Raw genomic sequence first — 22,559 nt, forward strand, 5'->3', positions numbered from 1 at the left:
AAGCATTGAAATGTCCTGCTGTTGGGCATTTTTGCTATGAGTTATATAAATAGAGATGTGTGAGAACCTTTGACTGAAAACAGAGAATCACAGAATTCATAGAGATATGTGATGAGACTGACTGTAGTATGATGATTTGAGTTAAGAGCAGAGATGGGCAGTGTTATCTTGGCTAGACTGAGAGCAGCTGGAAGGGTTGCTAAAGCTGAAACAATAGACATGATCAGTTTTTGGAGGAAAGACTACTGGATGCCCCAGTGGTATTTTAAGCCATCATTGGGATCTATTGGAAGGGCGAGATATGAATTCCTGTAATAGATAATGACAGAATGCAGTAAAATGATCAGAGAGTTTTCATTGAACTTGATAACTAACAGATATCTATTTTTAGGATGCTATGGTAATTGCCTTAGATAATTAGCTGTCCCTTCATGTTTTTGTCCGTTCCTATTTTGTTAGAAATTAAAACATCTGTTGAGAAAGTACAGCATGATCTGTAAGCCTGTGTTATGTGCTATATTTGTTCACTAGCTTTGTGTACGCTATTTCTCTATAATGTCGCCAATCAGCTAACAAATACTATTTCCCCATGAAAACAGATGCAGTTGTCATTATTTCAAAATGCAGTTACTGTTAATCAGGTGCCTAACCTGTGGCTTGCATTTGCCCCTCCTAATAAGTTTTTTGTGGCCTTTAAGATTTTGCCTCCTTCGCTCCCATTCTAGCTACATCAGATTGCCAGTGTCTGACTTCCACTGAAAAGAACTCTGTCCTGAAGAAGTCAGTTGCAAGAATAGACAGTAAAAACCACCAAAATATTTTTAACTGTACTGACAGGATGGGCTTAGCACAAATGCTAGGTTTTGGTGTGTGCATATGGTAACCAGAGCTTTGTGAAAACATATTGTAATTGTATCCTTAAAGTGAAAAGCCACTGGAGAAAGTTTGTGTGTTTGTACTTTCTTCTCCCAGTAATTCATTTTAAAACATAGGCTGGCTACATTGTGTATTTCACCCTAAGCAATAGGAATAGTTATGGCAAAGGGTGGTACGTTAGGCTAACACAGACTTGTAAGTAGCCACTTGTCTTTGGCAACCCGATGAGTCCCCATTCTAGTTCTAAAAAGCTACTGGCTCTTTAAGACTAAAAGTCTGCATCTTAGGTAGATCATGTCTCTCTGGAAATACCCCTGGGCCCCTTCACGTTGGAGTTCACTACTTCCAGCTACAGCTCAAAGATTTAAAAAGTCAGCCCCTCTCCCTCTATGACAGTGGAATGGGTAAGGGGGAACTCAAAGGCTTGTAGCTGCATGAGCACCTTCTTGTGTGCTCCATTGCTATCCTTTCCCCTTCTACAGATAGAAAAAAGGGACTGTGCACCACATGGAAAAAATACAGTGGTACCTCAGGTTACATACGCTTCAGGTTACAGACTCCGCTAACCCAGAAATAATGCTTCAGGTTAAGAACTTTGCTTCAGGGTGAGAACAGAAATCGTGCTCCAGCGGCGCAGCAGCAGGAGGCCCCATTAGCTAAAGTGGTGCTTCAGCTTAAGAACAGTTTCAGGTTAAGTACAGGCCTCCGGAACGTATTAAGTACTTAACCCGAGGTACCACTGTACTCAGATGGCTGATAGCCCAGGAGTAGAGCCTGGTGACCCAAGCACTTGACAAATGCTCCTGCTGCATTTTCTGAAACTTTTTGCCTTCTGGCCCCACTCCTTCCATGAGTACAAAAAGTGCAGGATGAGACAGAGCACTGAGTTGTATTTGCATCATTTGCCTGATGTGACAGATATTTAAGTGAAATTGAGATTGCGATCTAGCTGATTGAGGGTTGTGGTTGAGGCTGATGGGTGTGTAGAAGCAGCAACAGGGGTGCCTGATGTGGCAACTGTCTTGGCTCTGCTCTCTCGTTTTCCTAGCAGGGTGGTGGTTGGAGTCTCATCTGGACTACAGCAACCTAGCCATTGAAGGAGAGCAGGAGAAAGACAGGGAGCTTGAAGACCTGACCATAGATGATGGTGACTATAGCATCTTTCTGAAGGACATTCTAGCTGTTGGGCTTGGTGTCTGTCTGCCTGCCTGTTTGCAGTTTTTCCTTTGCTGTAGTGGTTGGATTATTGTGCCAGGTGAGGTAAAGGAAAGGAAGGGATGAGAGTCTTCTGGGGCATAGTGAACAACATTTGAACCTTGCCCTGCATAGCCCTTGAAGGAGGTGTAAGGACTCTTACAGGGTTCTAGAGTCCTTCTGCCTCCTTCCCAAAATGCTTTCCCAGCTTTGGGAAGGAGATGGGAAGACTCCAGGACTCTGCCAGAGCCTCACACCTCCTTCCCAAAGCCCAGCACCTCACATAGCTGACTTTGGGAAGGCAGCATGAAGGCTGGGTTGTATATCAAATGTTGGCCTTTCCTCTCCCTGTGACAAGGCAATGTGTGGCCCAAAGGTCCCGTGTCGAAGTACTCTTGAGGTCCACTTGGTATGAAAAGTTGGACTGCCCTGATTTAAGTATTTATAATATTTATTTCCCACTTTTGGCAGCTCACTTGTAACAAAGCCCAAAGCCTTCATTTATGCTTGCACATTGGATTTACTCTCACAGTAGTTTCCACATATTCCTAGTGTGTAAGTGTGTGTGTAACTGGATTTTCTTACAGTTGCTTCTTGCTGTGCATCTCTCTCCCTATTTTGTTGTCCTTCTCACTGTCAAAGCATAGATGGGCACCTGCTGTTTTGCTGTTATACTTGTAAAGCACAACACACATTAATGATGCTGGGTATATAGAAACAGTTCTAAGGTGATGAAGTAAATACTGTATGGGAAATCATCAGGGGTGGGGGGACCTGTGTCTGGTCTCCAGATATTAGTTGGGACTCCAACTTCTATCAGCCCCAGCCTGCATGGTGAGTGGTCGGGTGATAGGAGTGGAGTCAAGCAGCAAGGAGAAGGCTACAAGTCCACCACTACACTAATACAGTCAACAACTATTTTGTGCAGGAGTTCTGTTCCTGGCCCCTGTGTGCGTTGGAGGAGCATGTATAAGTGTATTCAGCTACATTCAGCCCTGCCCCCTTTCCCCCTGCCATGCCCCCATTCCACCCTTTTTGTGAAATGTTGAATGATGTTTTTGGGTTACTACAGCACTGTGCGTGTGTGCGCAGTCATGCGTCTTTTGGATGAACGTTAATTGGTCGTTGCCTGTACAATAATTTCCCATGTCTCATGATAACCCATAGTAATCATTTAAGTGAGAATGTTCTGCACAAATGACTTTCAATGCAAGTACCAATAGAGATGGGTTGTATATACAAAGACGTACATAAGAGTCCTTCAGCTGGATCCAGCCAAAGGGGGCCTGTCCAACCCAGCTGGCACTCTTGTTCTCACAGTGGCCAACCAGAACCCTGTGAGAAACCTGCAAATATATAATTGTAATTTATTTAATTTTTGCTACATGGGGCTCCCCCCGCCCCATGTGCGTTTGTAGGATTAATTACTTTGCTATTCTTAGAATATGGCCTTGGGTGCATGAGCCACAGCATGACGGAACTTCTGGTTTGTCTGGTTTTAACTTGTTTTGCTTTATTTTATTGTTATTGTAATTTTTGAATTTTATAGCCGCCTTGTGGGATCATCCTTGTGGCCAAAATGTGGGACAAAAATGTGGGGTGGAGGGGTGTGGAGAGGGAGAATAGCAAATGGGATACTCCAGGACTTCTTTGAAAGGACCAACTTGCCTGGATAGCCAGGATAGAGCTGCTAATGGATATCGAAAATGTAAGACATTCTGAGACTTGCCTCCTCATTCAGTTTTGTTTGCTTTGAGATGAAAAAGTTTGTGGGATCTTCTCCCCAGTCCCCAAACTATGCTTTGCAGAATATAGCAGATCTGCAGAGTTTGACAACTGTTACCAAAACCTGGAAACTGTTTTCATTAAAAAAACCAAAAGAAAATGTTTCATGATTTCAGAGAGATGCTTGGAAACAAATGAACAATATCTGCAAAATAGTTAATTTTTAGAGAAGTGGTGGAACTTCTTAACCCCTTTGATGCAGTTGGTCCACTTAACCTCTCAGGCTGCTATCACAATGGGCTGCAAAACTTTCCCCCCTCAAATTGCCCTTATTTGCATAGGATTTCCCCCCTCCCCCAGTTTATTTGTAATAGAAAACCACTTGTGACACTCAGACACAGATTTCAACAGATTTGATTCAGGGCTGCCGGTTACTATCCCCTGTGTGGTGGTTTGGATGTTTCGTGCTAGTAAGGGCCAGGATGAGCACTGATAGTTCTGTGTGTCCAAGGGGGAATTTGGAAATTGATATTTACCAATGTGGCAAACAAGTAAGTAACCACTTGCTCAGTTGGCTGTTTTACCTCTAGTTGAGAGTAGGCATGGAAACATTTGTAAATGAGAGAAGTGTTTGTTTTGTTTCCCCCTATAATTCAGGCCATCAGTAAAAATGGTTGTGGGCTAGAAACTTCAGTGAACTTATTTGTAAGGCTGTAACATGGTTTAATTTGTTCTGGAAGCTCTCTCCCGCCCCCGCCCCCCCAAACTAGCTAACTGGCTAGCTATTTGACCCTAGCAGCTGCTCTTTCTCTGCCTACCATTCATTCTGACATTGTCCATTTTCATTGTGCACTGCTAGAAAGGTCGAGTTGGAATGTCTGGAAGGACATATTTTTCACGTTGGAAAACTTTGGAGCCATGTAGCTGTGCAATGTGAGAAGCCGAGTCATTCTTGGAATTGTTCTGTAGGTAAAGATCTGTGGAGCTGTCTGTGACAGGCTAGAGAGCTAACTGCTTGGTTTGTTGTTGTGTAGACAAGAATGAGGTCATTGTAAAACATGGGAGGCTGACACCCGGAGCTGTTGCAGAACAGTGCTTGTTGTGTGCCTCTGGGCTTGCCCCTCGCGGGGCCGTGTAGCACTCTCCCCCCTTCTGTCATTAGCAAGCCACCATCATCCAGGGGGTCTTCCCTGGGATAGAGCAGCACATTGTAAACTTCTCTTTTCACTGTTCAGCTATTCTTTGCCCAGGCAGCCATTGGTGGCACCTTTTATGGAGAAACACTTAATATTTAGGGTGGGAGTACTATTTAGGGTGGGAGGAGAGGAATACATTAAAGCTCTTATAAGGTCACATTTTTTTACAAAGTAGCTAACAGAGTCTGTAACACCAGAGGCGGGCAGATTTTAGACTTTAGTCTTCTCTACTCTTAACTAGAATCCTGTTTCAGATAGGTAGCCATGTTGGTCTGACGCAGTCAAAAGATATATAAAAATAAAAAAATTGTCCAGTAGCCCTTAGAGACCAACTAAGTTTGTTCTTGGTATAAGCTTTCATGTGCATGCACACGAAAGCTTATACCAAGAGCAAACTTCGTTGGTCTCTAAGGTGCTACTGGACAATTTTTATATATATTTAGAATCCTGTTGTTTACCAATCTGTGTGTTCATATGCAAAGGAAACATAAATACTCATGATCACTGAACATACACTAGCTGTGCCTTAATTGTAAAAGACCCTGAGATTGGCCTCTTGCTTAAGAAAAGAATGTTCTTCAAGCACATGGGGAGCCCCAGCAAAAGCAGAATCTTGGTAATGTGACAAAACATCAAGGTGTAACAAGTGAGTTAGGCATCCTGTGAGAAGGAAAATATTATATATTTATTAAAACATTAGCTGAAACTGAAGCAATTCCACAGGGAAGGTGTTGTTCCAGCAGGTAAATCCTGTGTGTGTGTGTGTGTGTGTGTGTGTGTGGATAATTCCATAAAAAATTATAACTCGGGAGCTGAATTTTAGTTGCAAAACAGTTGTAGCCCTCCGTCTCGCTGTTCTGGCTTGGGAACAGCCTTGCTAGCTTTTGCAGGACAGCGGGGTGAAGGCACCCCACTGCCCTGCAGAGGTTTGCGCGCAGCCGTCCCCAAACTAGAGCAGCGAGACAGAGCGCTCCGCAGTGCTCCGTCTTCCTGTTCTGCTTTGGGCTTAGCGGCGCAGCCTGCATTCGCTCTTTAGGACGCACACACATTTCCCCTTAATTTTTGGAGGGGGAAATGTGCGTCCTATAGAACGAAAAATACGGTAATTGCCTCTTCTGAATTTATACTCATTTCATTTCCGTATATGAGCCCCTCAATCTTACTGCAGTGCTAGTTGGGAAAAAGCTAGCCACGGCTAAATGTTTAGGGTAAGGTAGCAAGAGAGCCAGCCATGCAAGTACAAAGAGACCTCATTCTTCATTTGTGTGGGGAGTCCCAGCTGAAGCACTGTGTCAGCTTAAGTGACAAAGTGTCTTGGTAATAAGCAAGTAAGGCACCTGTGCAAGTTCAGCAACATGTGGAAGAGGCAGGGTAGTTAACGCTCCCTGTTATTGATCTGTGTAATCAAAAGTTTTTAAAATAACTCAATAAATAAAAACAACAGGTATGCAGGTAGAAAGTGGCGGCTATGCAGTTTGTTCTAAAGAATGTTGCATGTCTGCTGAACAGAAGTTGCTTAACCAATGGGTTTGTTTTCCTTGTCATTGCTCATCAATCTGTGATATACATTTTTTATTGTAAACACAGTAATCCTTACTATTGTGGCTCTTGCAGGGTGATTGCAACCATCCTATGCTTTCTCTGAGTGTCTGCCTAAGAGAAATAAACAAGCAAGCATACTTTGTCATTCCTTGCTGTGCCTGCTCCTGCATTCACTTAGGCAACCCATCAATTCATCAGCAGCCCAGGTTGCCTCAGTCATTATCTCCTGCTAAGCTAGTTCTTTTCCAGCTCACAGAAGGCTGTGTGTTTCCAGGGGCTCAGCCTCTTCCTGATAACTCCCTTCTGCTGACAGGTGAGGCTTAATCAGGCTTCTTTCCCATGTAGTTACAGAGAAAAGAAGGTTATCAGGTCACCCTGCTGAGAACCCATGATGTAATTTCACCACAGTGGTTTCCAAACAAGTAGCTTAGCACAGTGTTTCCCAACCTTTTTTGGGCAAAGGCACACTTGTTTGATGAAAAAAATCTCGAGGCACACCACCATTACAGCCCCGTGACGTCAGCGCGCAGCGTCACGCCGGGAGGGACGCATGAAAGTGTAAGTTTCAATTTTTTCCCCTCCCCCTTGCCGGGGAACCTCCAAGCTTTGGGGGTGGGGGGGGGAGGAGGCAGCAAAGCGAGGGACTGAGGGACTCCTCCAACGACAAGGGTTGGGGAAGAAGAGAAAGGGCTATTCCGCTCCAGTCCTTTCTGAAGGAGCTGAGGGTGGGGGTCCTCCGGCGCCTTCGGCGAAACGGCGCCGGCCCAGAGCGCTTCTAGGAGGCTGCCTTTGTGCGCGACGTAAAGCCCTCTTTCCCTCCCTCCAGCCCCGTGTCACCTGTGGAAAAGGGGGCTGGATCCAGTGACGCAACTCGGAAAACTGTTAGGGAAGTCAGAGCAGGAAAGTGAGTGGGGGGCGTCACCGCTTTAACCCACGTTTCCTTTTTGAAAGAGAAACTTAAGACTAGATGACCCTTGGGACCCCTGCCAACTCTACAGTTCTATGGCCCTTTGTGGAGGGGGGGCAGCACCTGGAAAGACGGGCTAGGGGATAATTGGGGCGGCCGCCTTAGGCACACCAGAAGCGAAGCACGTCCTGAGCTGCAAAAACAAACCCAATTCCTGCCTCGTTTTTTGCAGTTTCTGTAAAGCGAGGGAGTCTCCCCCGCCTCCATTCCTCGGTGCCTCCTCCTCCCCCTGCTCCCCACTACGGGTCTCCCCTGCACTTGGCCAGGCCGCCTCGCCCTCCTTCCTTTCCCAGAGCAGTGGCTCAGAGCGCCTCCTTGCACCGCAGGTACACTCCGTGGGGAGGGGAGGGAGCGGAAGCCCAGACCAGCCCCCAACCCGCTTAGTCCGACCCCTCAAACCTTCCCAAAATAAGAACTCTGCGTTCTACAACGTCACCCCCCAGCGGGGCCCCCTTTATTCCCGGTGAGAGGGGGGCGGCGGAGGGAAAAAGCTGCTTCCCACACTTACCCGCCGCCATCTTGACTTCCCGCAATGAGCCGGATGCGGCGACTAAGCTCCCTGCCGTCGCTTCTCCGCCTCCTCTACTTTGCACAAGGCTTCAGGGTCGCCGGCCGATTCATCCATCGGCCGCTCTTTCAAGCCCACTCGGAGGAGGAATGAGTCGAAAGAGCCAGAGACGCAGCCGCAGTGGAAGCCCCGCCCCTCCCCAGTCTCGGGGCGGGGCAGAGGCCACCAGGCTGGCAAGCAGAGCGCCGAGAGCGAGGAAGCTGATGCAACGCGGAGGCAGACCCCGGCTGGCGTGTGTTAGAGCAGTGTTTCCCAACCTTTTTTGGACTCGCCCGCCTCCCTCCAGGCAACATCTCGCGGCACACTAGTGTGCCGCGGAACACCGGTTGGGAAACACTGGCTTAGCACATACTTCTGAAGCTTGGCATTATGTCTACTGTATATTTTGAATCAACAGTATGTAATAAACATGCTTCACTTGCATTACTGCTGTGTATTAGAATTTATTTTATTGCTGTTCATTTCTTTGGAATTAATGTGTCACTCTGACAGCCCTGATGTTGTTGGCTCAGTCGTCAGATGTTTGGGTACTTAGAACCGAAACACACATGTACACATGGGCATTGTATTGTGCAAGAGAAGCTTAGGCTTAATGTGGAGCTCCTCTGGTCAAACAGGTTACTTTGCTGTATTATGCATGTGAGAGAACTGATCCCTATAACCTAAGTACTAGATACCTAGATTTAACAAGCAGGCAGGCATTCTGTCAGCAGCCTCCTGCCTAGAGTGGAATGTGTGCTGATGTGACTTAGAAATTCCTGTGCTTGGGTCTTGTACCAAGTGATACGGAGATGGTATTGATGACTGGTGGTCCTTTTTATGTAGGTGGGAACAAGTAATCTTATCCAAAAACCGTTCAGATTTCTGGTCATAAATTGTAACTTGGCATCGTTCCCTCTTCCCCCAGCTTCAGGTTTGTGGGTTGTATCCAAAGCTAGTCCTACTCAGACTTAGACTAATTGAAATCTTGCTTGTTAGTTGCAGGAGCTGCTGTTGCTTGTTCTTCTTCCCTTCTGTGCCTGAAGGTGGACCAGAATAGTTCACATGGCTATGTCCTGGCCTCAGGCCACAAGGCTTCTGTAAATCCTGCCCCCACCTTTTATTTGAGTTTGCTTCTCTGGAATTAAAACAAAGTGCCTCTGGGTTATCTGTCTTTGGTGATAATCCAGTCATGTGAGTGGGTGAACAATGAGAAAATGAGTAAATTCCCGGCTTGTTTAACTTACTGTTGTGTTTAGACACGTGTTTGGGTTTGTGATAATTTAAAAACTGAACAAATGTTTATCAGTTTGGTTCTATAATAATATACTGTACCTCTCTGTCTTGCTTTCCAGGGCTTACTCCCTTGTGGATTCCAGTCAAGTATCTACGTTCCTAATTTCTATTCTCCTCATAGTTTATGGTAGCTTCAGGTACGATTATTTTCTTTGGTATATATAACAACCCCGCCCCCAAAAGAAAAGTCATGAATTGCTGGCCGTATGTTGATGCAATGTTCCCTAAAGGTAATCTTGTAGAACCATAATATATTAGGTATATTCTATGTACCTAAAGGGGGTGGAAATGGTAGGTGAAGCAACATTCAGTTTGAGCATGACTTGCTAAAGCTGTATTTTAAAGAAAAAATGAACATTTTGCCAGTTCTCATCCTGGAGCATGGAGGCTTGCTTTCTAGACACACATCACTTTCATTTTGGAAGGTTTAAGATTGTTTAGGGGGATGGAGTGACATGTTTTTTGAATCATTTGGTGGACGGATCCAGAAGGGAAGCATCCAGAGCTGCCAGGCAAGACTGGGTATTTTTTTTTTTTTTTACAAAATTACTGAAATCATTTTGAATTTGCTATTCTTTTTCAAGGCAATTTCATGTGAGTGCAGATGCATCATCTCCACCTTTGGTTGTTGGATGACTGTCAACTGGGGGAGTGGGGGAGAGAGACTCTTGGGACAAGCGACTCACTCCATCCTTGCATGTTCAATGCTTGCTTTGGACTTGACTAATCACTTTACTTCATGGAATCATGCTCTTGACTCCACTTCTGACGCTCTATACATTTGAAGGATACAAATCTTACAATTTAAATAAAGAAATGAATAAATAATCTGTTTAGACTTCCCTTCTCTTTGCTTTTAGATATCTGTTGATGTTTTTATTTCAGCAGGCCTTTAACGTTCTGCTGAATTCAGTGGTTTTTCTCCCCCTTTTGACTTCTGCTTCTAAGCTTGTTCTTACGTTTGCTGCTTTTAAGGTTTTGTTGCAGCTGTTTATACATTGCCTTTGTAATTTTTTCTGCTTACTGTTTCATGTTTGTAAGCTGTTCTGAATGTTCTCCAGAAAAGTAGAGGGGGTATAACTTTTGGGCAGCCTCTTAGTAACACTCATTAAATTTTGCGTTAAATTATATCAAAGCTATGTATTAAATTTCAGTAACCACTGCAAATATAAAGTAGAAGGTTTACATGTATTCTTTTGTCTGTAGGTCCCTTAACATGGACTTTGAGAATCAAGACAAAGAAAAGGACAGCAGCAGCTCATCTGGGCCCTTCAATGGCAACAGCACAAATAACAGTAAGAACTTCTTGCTCCATAAGCTGAGGATGCAGAACTTGGACCGACCTTGGTCTTGCAGGCTTGTGATTGAGGCCATCCTACCCGCTGTTGGAACAGGGCTACCCCTCCTGGGTGTGAACCACATAACATGGCTGTCCTGTACAAGCCCTGCCAAATTGAAGGGTGGATAATTGATTACAAAGTCTTGTAATAATTCATTTTGTTTTGCATTGTTGACTTGAAGTTCAACATTGCACTGTGTATGTGCTGTAGATGAGTGGTTCTGTCATTGGTGCCTGTAGTATAAAGTTTTGTTTGAGACAGGTAATGCTAAACTGGTAGAGATGGGCAAAGCTACCTCCTTTAGTTCTGAGGCACATTTGTCTTTCTTTACCTGCTGTTCTACTCCATTAATCAGTCATCTGATGAGTCACAGATTTTCCCCCTTCACAAGCACACACATTTTTTCCACTTCAGTACAGTATACAATATTATATCTAGTTTTCCATGCAAGATACACTGTGTCCTTTTTCTGCTTCTCCAATTTCCATTGCCTTTTCTTTAGAGTAGAGACCAATAGTGCAATCCTATGCAACTTTACTCTGAAGCAAGACTCACTGTGGAGCCTATGCCCAATTTAAACATGTCTGGGAGGTACATGTAAGCGCATCTGATGCAGGCAAGACCCAATCTGTGTATTTGATGAACACTGACAGTATGCTTTGAGGGTGGGTGGGGTGGTCAGCTCCTTGCCCTCCCGGTTATCTCAGTTTGCTATTTGGTGTTACCGAGAAAGAGAAGGTGAGCAAGTGTGTAGAGGGTGGATTCTGTGCACATCCGCGCGTGCTCACAATCCTGACAAAAATTTCTCCTTTGCAGCTGCAGTTTGCATTGAGAGGAGAGCTCCCCTTGGCACCCTGAGGCAATTTTCTCCCAGTGCAAATAGCAGCTTTGGGACTGCAGCAAGAAAGGAAATGGTTTAACTCCACTGCCTGTTGCAATCTCTGATTATTATCAGCTCCCCTCCTCACAAAGCACGGGCACACCAACTGCAAAAGTATATATAACATCATGCCTAGTTAGGCCTAAGCTTTGTTTGTAAAGGGGGAGGGGTGAACATCAGGTAGGAATGCACCTCAACGTTAAATGTGTGCCATGTGATGCCAAATAACAAATGTTTCCTTTCCTTTAAAAACTAATAAAATAAAATTCCTGCAGGTATCCAGACCATTGATTCAACACAGGCGTTGTTCCTTCCCATTGGGGCATCTGTGTCTCTCTTAGTCATGTTCTTCTTCTTCGACTCGGTTCAAGTTGTCTTTACAATATGTACAGCAGGTAACTGCCTTCTCTTCACTTTCCCCCATCTTACATAGGGGACTCATTGTTGTTGGAAATTGACACAGTTTTGAGGATGTCATATGAAGAAACTGCTTGTAGAAATACTGGTGGTTTCCTTCTATTTGTGTATATAACAGCTAGAAACTACCTGTCAATGTATATAAAGTCAAGCACATAGAGGCTGCAGTGTTTTGTCCAATACTTGCTTTAATATTTTTTTTCTCTGTTACAACTTTCTCCACTTTAGCTGAGCAGCAGATTTTTAAAAACAAGTCTTGTTAAACGTACTTGCAAAATCACAGGCATCTTGGATCCTCTTAGAGGCACTTCCTCCTTTTTCTCACAGGGGCATAAATCTTCCAAGATGGTGCCTTTTGGTGCATCCTATAAACAGAGTATGGTGTGGGGTTTTCTCCAGAACTATTGTGTTTGTTCATAATACAGGTTTCATTGGTCAGCTTCCTGCCCTACAATGGCTTTTGTGATGAGCAGTGGCTAAAAATATTTTAAATAAATAAACTGGCAGTCCCATGCATATTTGCATAGAAATTCCATTAAGATTGGTTGAACTTCCTTCACAGGAAATACAAATAGAAATGGGCATATTGATAAGAGATGATTGACTAACATCTTTAACAACAATTCATTCTAAGAAATGATTGAATTCTCTACCACAGGGTTTAGTAAGGGCCACCAGCTTGAATGGTTTTAAAAATGGATTAAACAAATTCTTGGAGGATTTACAGTGGTACCTCGGGTTAAGTACTTAATTCGTTGTTAAGCTGAAACTGTTCTTAACCTGAAGCACCACTTTATCTAATGGGGCCTCCTGCAGCTGCCGCACTGCCGGAGCATGATTTCTGTTCTCATCCTGAAGCAAAGTTCTTAACCTGAGGTACTATTTCTGGGTTAGCGGAGTCTGTAACCTGAAGCGTATGTAGCCTGAAGCATATGTAATCCGAGGTACCACTGTATTTAATAAACTCAAGTTGCTGATTCAAATTTCAGTGTCTGTAGTAGACTTTAACTTATATTTCTCTTGATGTAATCTGTCAAGCTATCAGATTTGGTAGGTAGTTACCTGGAGAGGAGCCTTCTCAGTGGTGGTGCCCTCCCAGTAGAATCCTCTGCCTAGGGAGGCTCACCCCAGTACCTCCTCTATTAGAGGATTTTAAGCAGAAACTGGATGTTAATTTAGGGGTTTGTAAGAGTGGGGTTTTTTTTGCACTTTGGCAAATGGTTGGACTACAGTAGGCACGTCCAACAGGTAGAAAAGGTAGACTGTGATCTACCAGGAGATCACTGGACTTCTGCGGTAAATCCCTTTAAAAAGCGCAACAACTTTGACCTGAACCCCTCAAAAGTGGGTAGATCACTGCTAGTTTTTAACTCTGTGAGTAGATCACAGTCTCTTGGGAGTTGGCCACCCCTGGACTAGAGGATGTTGAAGCCACTTCCAGCTTAGTGATTCCAACTCATTTTTGCACCAGACAAAGAGAGTTTTATTTTCCCATGCTTTTTATCTTGCCTCTTTTATCTCTGCTGATTGCTTTTACACTCTTTTGTATTTGTTTTATTTCTGCTATCGTGTTAATGTTTTTGTCTTTACATTTGCCTCCTCCTCTGTAATTTGAATTATTTGCAAGTCACCCTGAGAACCTGTTGAGAGGTGCGGTATAAATTCATGAGAAGGTTAATTAAAAAGAGAACTGCAGAATTCTCCAAAGCCAATGGGCACATTCTTCTGAGAAGTTCTCCTGTAGAATACCCATTTAAATAAATGCCATGCAAGGGGCCAGAGCCCTGTTTGTTTCAGTGGGATTTGCATGGGAGGACTTCCTGCAGGATTGTGCTCAATATGTGGTGATGCATTTAGACGTTTGCAACAGTTAAATATTACCCATGGAAATTAGTCTCTGCGTTCCACATCTTTGGCCCACTGACAAAAATGTGGCATTTCAGAAGAGTTTCCTAGCCAGACTTAAATGTTTTGGGTCAGTCTTTTGACCAAAGCATTCTGTGTGGGCTCTCCCCACCTTAGGAACATACGGTACTAGTTTCATGATTATAATTTACTGATAAATTGCTTGGACTTCAGATGTTTTCCAGCAAAATGCAAAAAGCCCTTCACAGACGTTTTAATTAAAGTTCAACTTGTGTTTTGGCCACAGATTTTTTTCCCCTTCACATCCTTGGCCACAGATGTTGACATGTGTTAGTTTTCTGTGCTTGTCTTGGAGTTTTTGCAACATTGGTCTGTATTAACATTGCCTTTTCTCTCTCTCTCTCCATTTCTCCAGTTCTCGCAACAATAGCCTTTGCTTTCCTTCTGCTCCCAATGTGCCAGTATTTAACACGACCTTGTTCACCTCAAAACAAGTAAGGAAGGTTGTTATTTTTTTGTTCTGTGCAGTGCAAAGAACCTGTTGTTGATTCAACAAGATGGGCCTCTCTGTTGTTGGTAGAGCTTTTGGCTCTGAGAAGAAGTTCAAATACAGTCCTGCCCCTGCTTTCCACGCCTGTGTTTATAATGCACAAAGAGGGTATTGCAGAGTTCTTCTGCGGTGAGCTCTAAACAGGGCCGACCCACATTTGATACCTCCCCACAGTTAATGTGAGGCACGGTCTCTTGGGAAGTTCTCCTGCACAAATAGCACAGGAACGAAGAGGAGCTTGCACAACTTTCCTTCATCTCAAGGCTTTCATATTCAGAAGAGCATCCAAGCAGACTTTGCCTTGGGAGTCACAGCTGCCTAATTCCCACTCGCCTGCTCATGGTGGCTTGAGACAGCTGCTTCCCCCAGGTCTTGAGGACAATGTGTTGCTCCCACCCCTGCAAGGCTCCTGCTTTTGATCTTACAGCAGAAGGGGTGGGGGCAAAAGTGTCACACACACTACTTCTCTTTTTTCGGCCGCTTCTCAGGAATCACCACTTCACCGTGCCAAAACTGATGTATATGGTTATAGGCAGAAATAATGACCTGTTTGGATTGACGCCAGTAGGGTTGGTTCATAGTGGTGGTACTTTTCTAGCTAGGGGACAGAAACACAGTTGAAATTCATTTTTTTGCAGGGGGAGGGAAGAATTCTGGTCACAAGCACTGGCTCTAGAGATCATAGGGAACGTTTAAAAAAAAGTCCAGCTTTTATGACAGCTTTGTCTTCTGAAAGCTGTATCTTAAAACTGCACCCTCCACCCCCAAATTGGCATGAAGGGGTAGAACACTTCTGACACCCTCTCAGCAGAAAGCCCAAGAATAGAGTAGCCAAAATAACCCTTTCGTCTAATTTTAGGATCTTGGCAAATGAGTCAGGTTTGTGGGGGAGATCCTTGAGATCATGCCTTCAGCACCTTTCCTTTGACAAAAGCCTTGTCACTAGGGCATTTCTGGTGCTCTTGAACCCAGTCCAAATAAGAGCCGCAAGAGATCCCACCTCCCACCTCCTTCTCGCTACATACCAGAGAAGAGCCTTCATTGTTTTTGTGTTTCTGGTGGTGTTTTCCAGGATTTCTTTTGGCTGCTGTGGGCGTTTTACAGCTGCTGAGCTGCTCTCTTTCTCCCTCTCTGTGATGCTTGTCCTTATCTGGGTCCTAACTGGTCACTGGCTCCTCATGGACGGTAAGTGCTGCTGAATATGTGGATCTGGTTACTTGCGTATAATAGTGACAGGTTGAAAAATTGTTAGTGGAAACTTTTCTTGCATTCTTTACTCAAAATGAACTCTATACTTGCCATGGAAGTGTGTGTGTGTGTGTGTGTGTGTGTGTGTGTGTGTGTGTGCATTGTGTAAGGCAGTTTTTTCCAAGTAGTGTGGCAAGAGAGATTAATAAACTGAAGGTCCCTATGAACACAAAGTCCCCATCCAGAGAGTATGCTGTTGTTGTGCCTCTGCCTGATTCACTACTTTTTCATTTGACTGCATGGGATGTGATAAATCCTAAAATCTTGGAAGGCACCCAAAGGTCATCTAATCCAACCTCCTTCAGTGCAGGAATCTCTGCTGAAACATCCATATAGAATAAGAGAATCTTACGAGTAATCATAGAATCTTGATCATTCAATTGTTCCTGATGCAGGCAGGCAGCAGAATGGTCCACCCTTAGAGGAGACTGCCTGTTGTATGTCAGCAGCAGAAACTGTTCAGGGTTTGGAAAGAAGCAGGAAGAAATATGGAGATCTGTACTATGACATAATTTTAGTGACTTTCATATAAAGCAAATATATAAGGAGGAATGAAGTTCTTCCACTTTTAATTTAGAAAAAAGGGGGTGTCCAAGCTATCAGAAGCTCAGAAAAAGCTCACACAATTACTGTGAGCCAAAGAAAAGTGCTCTTTTCTGTCCAAAGTGGGGTGTGGGTTTAGAATTAGTCAATCTAACACTTGTCATTATGTAATAATCTGCAGAGAAGGAGAAGTGCAGAACTTCCAGGTTCTTAGGAGTGGCAACAGCTTCACTGGTGCACTCATGGAGGAGTAGACAGTTGTGCAGACTAGTGACTGATTTTCAGAGACAGAACACATTCACACACATAATGAGTCATGGCTCAAATACAACAACAAGCTTAGCAAAGTGAAACATTTTTGAAGTGCTGGTGTCTCCAGTACTTTTACATGTAGCACCTGACGCAGAAAGGGTGCAGCCTCCATCACTTGTCACACAGGCCTCAGCCGCTTTTCCAAGGGGCGGAACAGCAAACAGACAAGAAAGTTCTCTCTCTGCAGAAACTATAGTTCAAGTCTATGCTAATGTTAGCTCAAGCCTGTCTGTTGTGGAGGAGGATTTCAGTTTTACAAGTAGCTTGGGGAGAGTGTTCTTCTTATTGTTCTGAAAATTAATTATTAAAGTCACACATGTTTCTCTTCAGGCAGCCCTTCTCATGGTTGTGATCAAACCATTAACATTACCATTTGGTTGATTGCCTTTCCCACATGTGGATAATTATTCCAGATGAGTCTTACCTTTCCCAACCTGTATAAAGAATTGGCAAAGGCACTTTTGCATTGCTGTGTCTTGTCTTGAACAGTGTGTCTCATGTCAAAATTACCAAAATATTATTGCTTATATGGAGCATGTCAGTAAATTTTGGCTAATGAATCTTGGAGTGTTGTGTACATTCCATGCTGCTGCAGGTTTACTGAATGCTTTTCGTCCTCTACTCTCTTTGCTTTTAATCGTTCTTAATCTCTAACATTTGAAAATGTTACATCGTGTTAATATTACTGACATAGTTGGCTTACACAAATACTGAAAGAGCAAGTTTCTAGGCCTTAAGATTCAGAGAGATAAACCATTCCCTTGCGTTCGCCCATTTTGTTCCCTGCCCAAAGCAATTTAGGATTTTTGAGAGGTTGATCTAGAGAAGCATGTTAAACTATGAAAGCAGATTAATTGCTTGGATATACAAATTTACACAACATATTCAGAGGACAAAAGAGGATGTCTGCCTTGCAGAAATTAGATTTATTTATTTTTTGGCCAAATACACATAACCATATATCTCCGTAGTCTACACTGGCAACTTTCCTCCATTTTCAAGCTGTCACTTCATTTCCAAGAAGTATCCCTACTCTGGTGTGTCTGGGTACAGTAGATGTTTTGTCTGTAGTCTTAGGCTTATTTACCAGCAACTGTCACCTTGCATAGTGATCCAACTGTTTTGTTGCATTTCTGTTTTGTAGCTCTGGCCATGGGCCTGTGCGTTGCAATGATCGCCTTTGTCCGATTGCCCAGCCTCAAGGTTTCCTGTCTGCTGCTCTCGGGGCTATTAATTTATGATGTCTTCTGGGTGAGTTTCTTCTAGTTTCTTATGCATCCCTATAACCAGACAAAGAGTTCTTCTGACCTTGATGGCAGGCTTACAGCACCCATCACCTTGGACATCTTGAAATACTGTCACTGGGTACCAGGGGGCATCTATAGGCACACCCCATTTTGTTGCTGCATCTTTCAGTCATAACTTTCTAAAAGGCTTTCCCCTTCACTTACATTGTATTTTTCCATATCACTCCCGGGACCTTCCCCAACTCAATTTTATCTTTTTCATAAACTTCTTTGAGGTTTGTTTGTTTACAATCTAGCAGCCTATAAGTTTAATTAATTAACGAATTCAACTTTGTGTAGGAAATAGGTGATGAAGATCCCCCCACTGTCCGGAAGGGGCTGATTACAGACTTTGGCACACCTTAGAGGGTACCACCTTGGTCTCACCCAGCAGCCACCCCCAGGCAGTCAGAGAAATTTGCCTCTTTAGAAAATTTATATGTGGCTTTTCAATTAAAAAATGCAACATGGCAACCATATAGCTCCACTTTTTGATTTTCACGTTTCATTGCATCTTGAAGGCCACATTGGTCAGATGGTATCAACACCTCTTTTTTTCCTGAACACTCTTGTGGAGGAAGCTGTTGGAGCTTCTGGGGGAACTGGTGTGAAAACTTCTCACCCTGTCCTCTTGTTGATTACGTCTTTGTGAGGCTTGCAGTGGCCACAGTGCCCTCCACCCAATCGTCCTGGCAATGTGTTATTGACCACCAGGTCTAGATGGTACAATATACACTAAAGGAACATCTTTTGAAGATGTTTTACAGGTTGTATATAACTCCCAGCAAAATATCCAAAATGTATAAAACGAGATCTTATACGTGCTGGAGGTGTAAACAGGCAGAAGGGACACTGTTTCATCTGTGGTGGGGTTGCAAAAAAATTAAGAATTTGGGGGATATTATATATGAGGAATTAAAAAAAATGTTTAAGCAAACTTTCATAAAGAAACCAGAAGCCTTACTCTTAGGCATTTTAGATTCAGATATTCCAAATGAAAAAATATAATATTCTTATATGCTGCAACAGCAGCAAGAATATTAATTGCCAGAAATTGGAAAGGAGAATTAGTACCAACAAATGAGGAATGGCAGGATAAATTATTTCAATACAGTGGTACCTCGCAAGACGAATGCCTCGCAAGACAAAAAACTCGCTAGACGAAAGGTTTTTCCGTTTTTGATTTGCCTCGCAAGACGAAATTTCCCTATGGGCTTGCTTCGCAAGACGAAAACGTCTCGCGGCTTTGTTTCCTTTGTCTAAAAACAAAGACATGTTTTGTTTATAAAGTTAATTTATTTTCCCTTCAATTTTTGAACTGCTCTTTACAGTATGTGTGACTTTAAAGAGCAGTTAATAAACTGTTGTTGTACCAAATTTGGCTTTGTTTCGACTTTTTTTGACCATAGGAACGCATTAATTGATTTTCAGTGCATTCCTATGGGATTTCGTGCTTCGCAAGACGAAAAATTCGCTAGACGACAAAAATTGCGGAACGAATTAATTTCGTCTTGCGGGGCACCACTGTATCTCAAACTGGCAAAAATGGCAGAAACCATTAGGAGACAGGCAAACCAAAAGTTCAAAAAGGAGTGAGAAATTTATAAAGAATATTTTAAAAAACAGTGCCCTCAAGTTAAAACCTGGACATGCTTTGATTAATTTTCGCAAACCACAATATGGATTATAAGTATAGTATTCAGATAACAAGAAGTGACAAAATGATTAAAGAAGCAGTTTAGTAAACAGATAAGAGAGACCTGCTTTGAGGAAGACAGAAGTCTATTGGGGAAGGTAAGGAATTGGGAATTAAGAACATGGTAGCATAAGTTCTTTTGTAAGAACATATGGATTTATGGATGGATGGATTGTTTAAATTATTTTATCATTTTTGTTAATTTCTTGTGTGTGTTTATTAAGTAAGAAAACTAATAAAAAGCATATTAAAAATAAATAAATGGCACAATTGGTTGGTGCCCCCAAAGGGCAAGGGTTGTTTCTCGCCTGTGTGGGTGGTATCAACAGGTCCCTTTTGAGCCAGCAAACATGAGTGTCCTTGTGGGTGTGTCCACTGCTGCCATCTTGCGTCTCCTATAGATGCAGGTGGGCTTCTGTCTCTTAAGGAACATAAGGTTATCATGTATATCAGCCCCTCTTGAGACGAAGCAAAAGGGTTAGTGCCATGTCACTAGGAACTGGCAAATCTGCAAATCCTGTATCGTTTCATCTACTTGCTTCACTTACTGGTCTCCTGGCTCACAGGTTCTCTTGATCCTAGGCTGGATAATGAGAGAGATGCAAACCTATGAGATGGCAGTGAAGGCCGCTAAGAAGTCTTACTTCTCGGCCTCCATTGCATCCGCTAGCTCTCGCCTGGCGCAATTATTTAGTATAATTAGGTCTTTAACGTCCCTTGAAGGACAGCCAAATTTAAATAACAATCTGACACACAGCTGTGAGGCATTTGCGAGCTTTTTTGCGGAGAAGGTCCTGTTGCTCCGCCATGACCTCCCTGCCAATTTGGATACAATAAAGGAACTGGAGGCCCCTCGACTGTCCTCGGGTCCAGTATTGGACCACTTTGATCGGATATCCCCAGCCGATGTGGACAGACTCCTCCGAGCTGGAAAGCCCACCACCTGTCCTCTTGACCCGTGCCCGTCTTGGCTGATTAGAGCGTGTCCAGACAAGGTGCGGGCCCCCCTGGGGGATATCATCAATTTGTCCCTTGGCACTGGGATATTTCCAGGGGAATTGAAGGAGGCAGTGGTGCGCCCGCTCTTAAAGAAAACATCATTAGATCCCTTAGATCTATCCAATTACCGCCCGGTTTTGAATCTTCCATTCCTGGGTAAGGTGATTGAGAGAGCGGTTGCTGAACAGCTTGGTAGGTTTCTGGATGAAACATCGGCTCTGGATCCATTCCAGTCCGGCTTCCGCGCTGGTCATGGGACCGAGACGGCTCTGGTCGCCCTGACAGATGATCTCCGCAGGCAGCTGGATCGAGGCGGGTCGGGGCTGCTGATTCTTCTAGACCTGTCAGCAGCCTTCGACATGGTCGATCACGAACTCCTGGACCACCGCCTTGCCGACGTGGGGATCCAGGGCACAGTCCTTCAATGGCTGCGCTCGTTTCTCTCTGGTCGGGGACAGAGGGTGTCGCTTGGGGGGGAATTGTCATCGCGCCACTCCTTGGTGTGTGGAGTGCCTCAGGGTGCTTTTTAACATCTTTATGCACCCCCTCGCCCAGCTTGTCCGGAGTTTTGGGCTGGGTTGCCATCAGTATGCCGATGACACCCAACTCTATCTGTTGATGAATGGCCATCCTGACTCGGCCCCAGACACACTGACCAGATGTTTGGAAGCTGTGGCTGGATGGTTACGTGGAAGCTGGTTGAAGTTAAATCCTTCGAAGACAGAGGTCCTCTGGCTGGGACGGGACGATGTGGGATTGGGGGGGCAACTCCCATCTCTTGCGGGGGTGCAATTAGTGCCAGCACCGTCCGTTAAGAGTTTGGGTGTAATCTTCGATACCTCCCTCTCTATGGAGGCGCAGATTACAACTATAACAAAGGTGGCATTTTTTCATCTCCGCCAAGCTAAGCAGTTGGCCCCTTATCTCTCTCGCCCTGACCTAGCCACTGTGATCCACGCGACGGTCACCTCCAGACTGGATTATTGTAACTCGCTCTACGTGGGGCTGCCCTTGAGAGTGACCCAGAAACTCCAGCGGGTGCAGAATGCCGCGGCGAGACTCCTTATGAGGTCTTCGCTGCGAGATCACATTCATCCGGTACTATACCAACTGCACTGGCTCCCGGTGGAGTACAGGATCAGGTTTAAGGTGCTGGTTTTAACCTTTAAAGCCCTATATGGCCTAGGACCCTCGTACCTACGGGACCGCCTCTCCTGGTATGCCCCACAGAGGAACCTACGGTCTGCAAATAAAAACATCCTGAAGGTCCCAGGCCTCAGAGTGGTTAGGCTGGCCTCAACTAGAGCCAGGGCTTTCTCGGCTGCGGCTCCAATCTGGTGGAACGCTCTGTCACAAGAGACTAGGGCCCTGCGGGACCTGACATCTTTCCGCAAGGCCTGCAAGACACAGTTGTTCCACCAGGCCTTTGGTCAGGGCCCAGCCTGACTCCCTCCTCTGGCAACCTGCACAGAACTTTGCTTAACGGTTGCCATTAATTTGATTTTAATTAATTGTTATAATGAAATGTTTTAGAATGTTAGATTATTTGATTGTTTGATTATTTGATTGTTGTTAGCCGCCCTGAGCCCGGCTTTGGCTGGGGAGGGTGGGATATAAATAAAATTTATTATTATTATTATTATTATTATTATTATTATTATTATTATTATTATTATTATAGCTTTTGAGGTGATCAAAAATAGCTTTTGTGTTTCCCCTGCCCCCCCCCCAGGTCTTCTTTTCCGCCTACATCTTCAATAGCAATGTTATGGTGAAAGTGGCCACACAACCAGCTGATAATCCGCTTGATGTTTTATCACGGAAGCTCCACCTTGGACCAAATGTGGGTCGAGATGTCCCCCGCTTGTCGCTGCCTGGCAAACTTGTATTTCCAAGGTAGGAGTCACCTTTTTGCCTCACATCCTTTACTGAGGCTTCTTTACATTTTGCTCTTGGGAAATTGTTTTGTGGTAGATATGCTGTTTTAAGAAGAACCCAAGAAGCTTTGGGGCCACAATTAGGAAAGTGGTTTCCTTTTTGCTTGCACCCTAACCCGAGGGTCTGTGTGCTGATGGTTGG

At 44.2% G+C, this 22,559-nt stretch overlaps 1 protein-coding gene across 2 annotated transcripts in view; it reads left to right on the forward strand.

The window, feature by feature from the left end:
* The window catches only part of SPPL3 (signal peptide peptidase like 3), a 39,091-nt gene that overhangs the window by 11,917 nt on the left and 4,615 nt on the right, over positions 1-22,559 (forward strand). For both annotated transcript variants that reach the window (XM_081175036.1, XM_081175037.1), the window contains exons 2-8: positions 9,403-9,480; positions 10,550-10,638; positions 11,839-11,958; positions 14,262-14,340; positions 15,469-15,581; positions 17,644-17,750; positions 22,213-22,376. In XM_081175036.1, coding sequence (XP_081031162.1) covers positions 9,403-9,480; positions 10,550-10,638; positions 11,839-11,958; positions 14,262-14,340; positions 15,469-15,581; positions 17,644-17,750; positions 22,213-22,376 — 750 coding nt within the window. The remainder of the gene's footprint in view (positions 1-9,402; positions 9,481-10,549; positions 10,639-11,838; positions 11,959-14,261; positions 14,341-15,468; positions 15,582-17,643; positions 17,751-22,212; positions 22,377-22,559) is intronic.

The sequence above is a fragment of the Podarcis bocagei genome, assembly GCF_964188305.1.
Source record: "Podarcis bocagei genome assembly, chromosome: 16".
NCBI classification, from domain to species: Eukaryota; Metazoa; Chordata; class Lepidosauria; order Squamata; family Lacertidae; genus Podarcis; species Podarcis bocagei.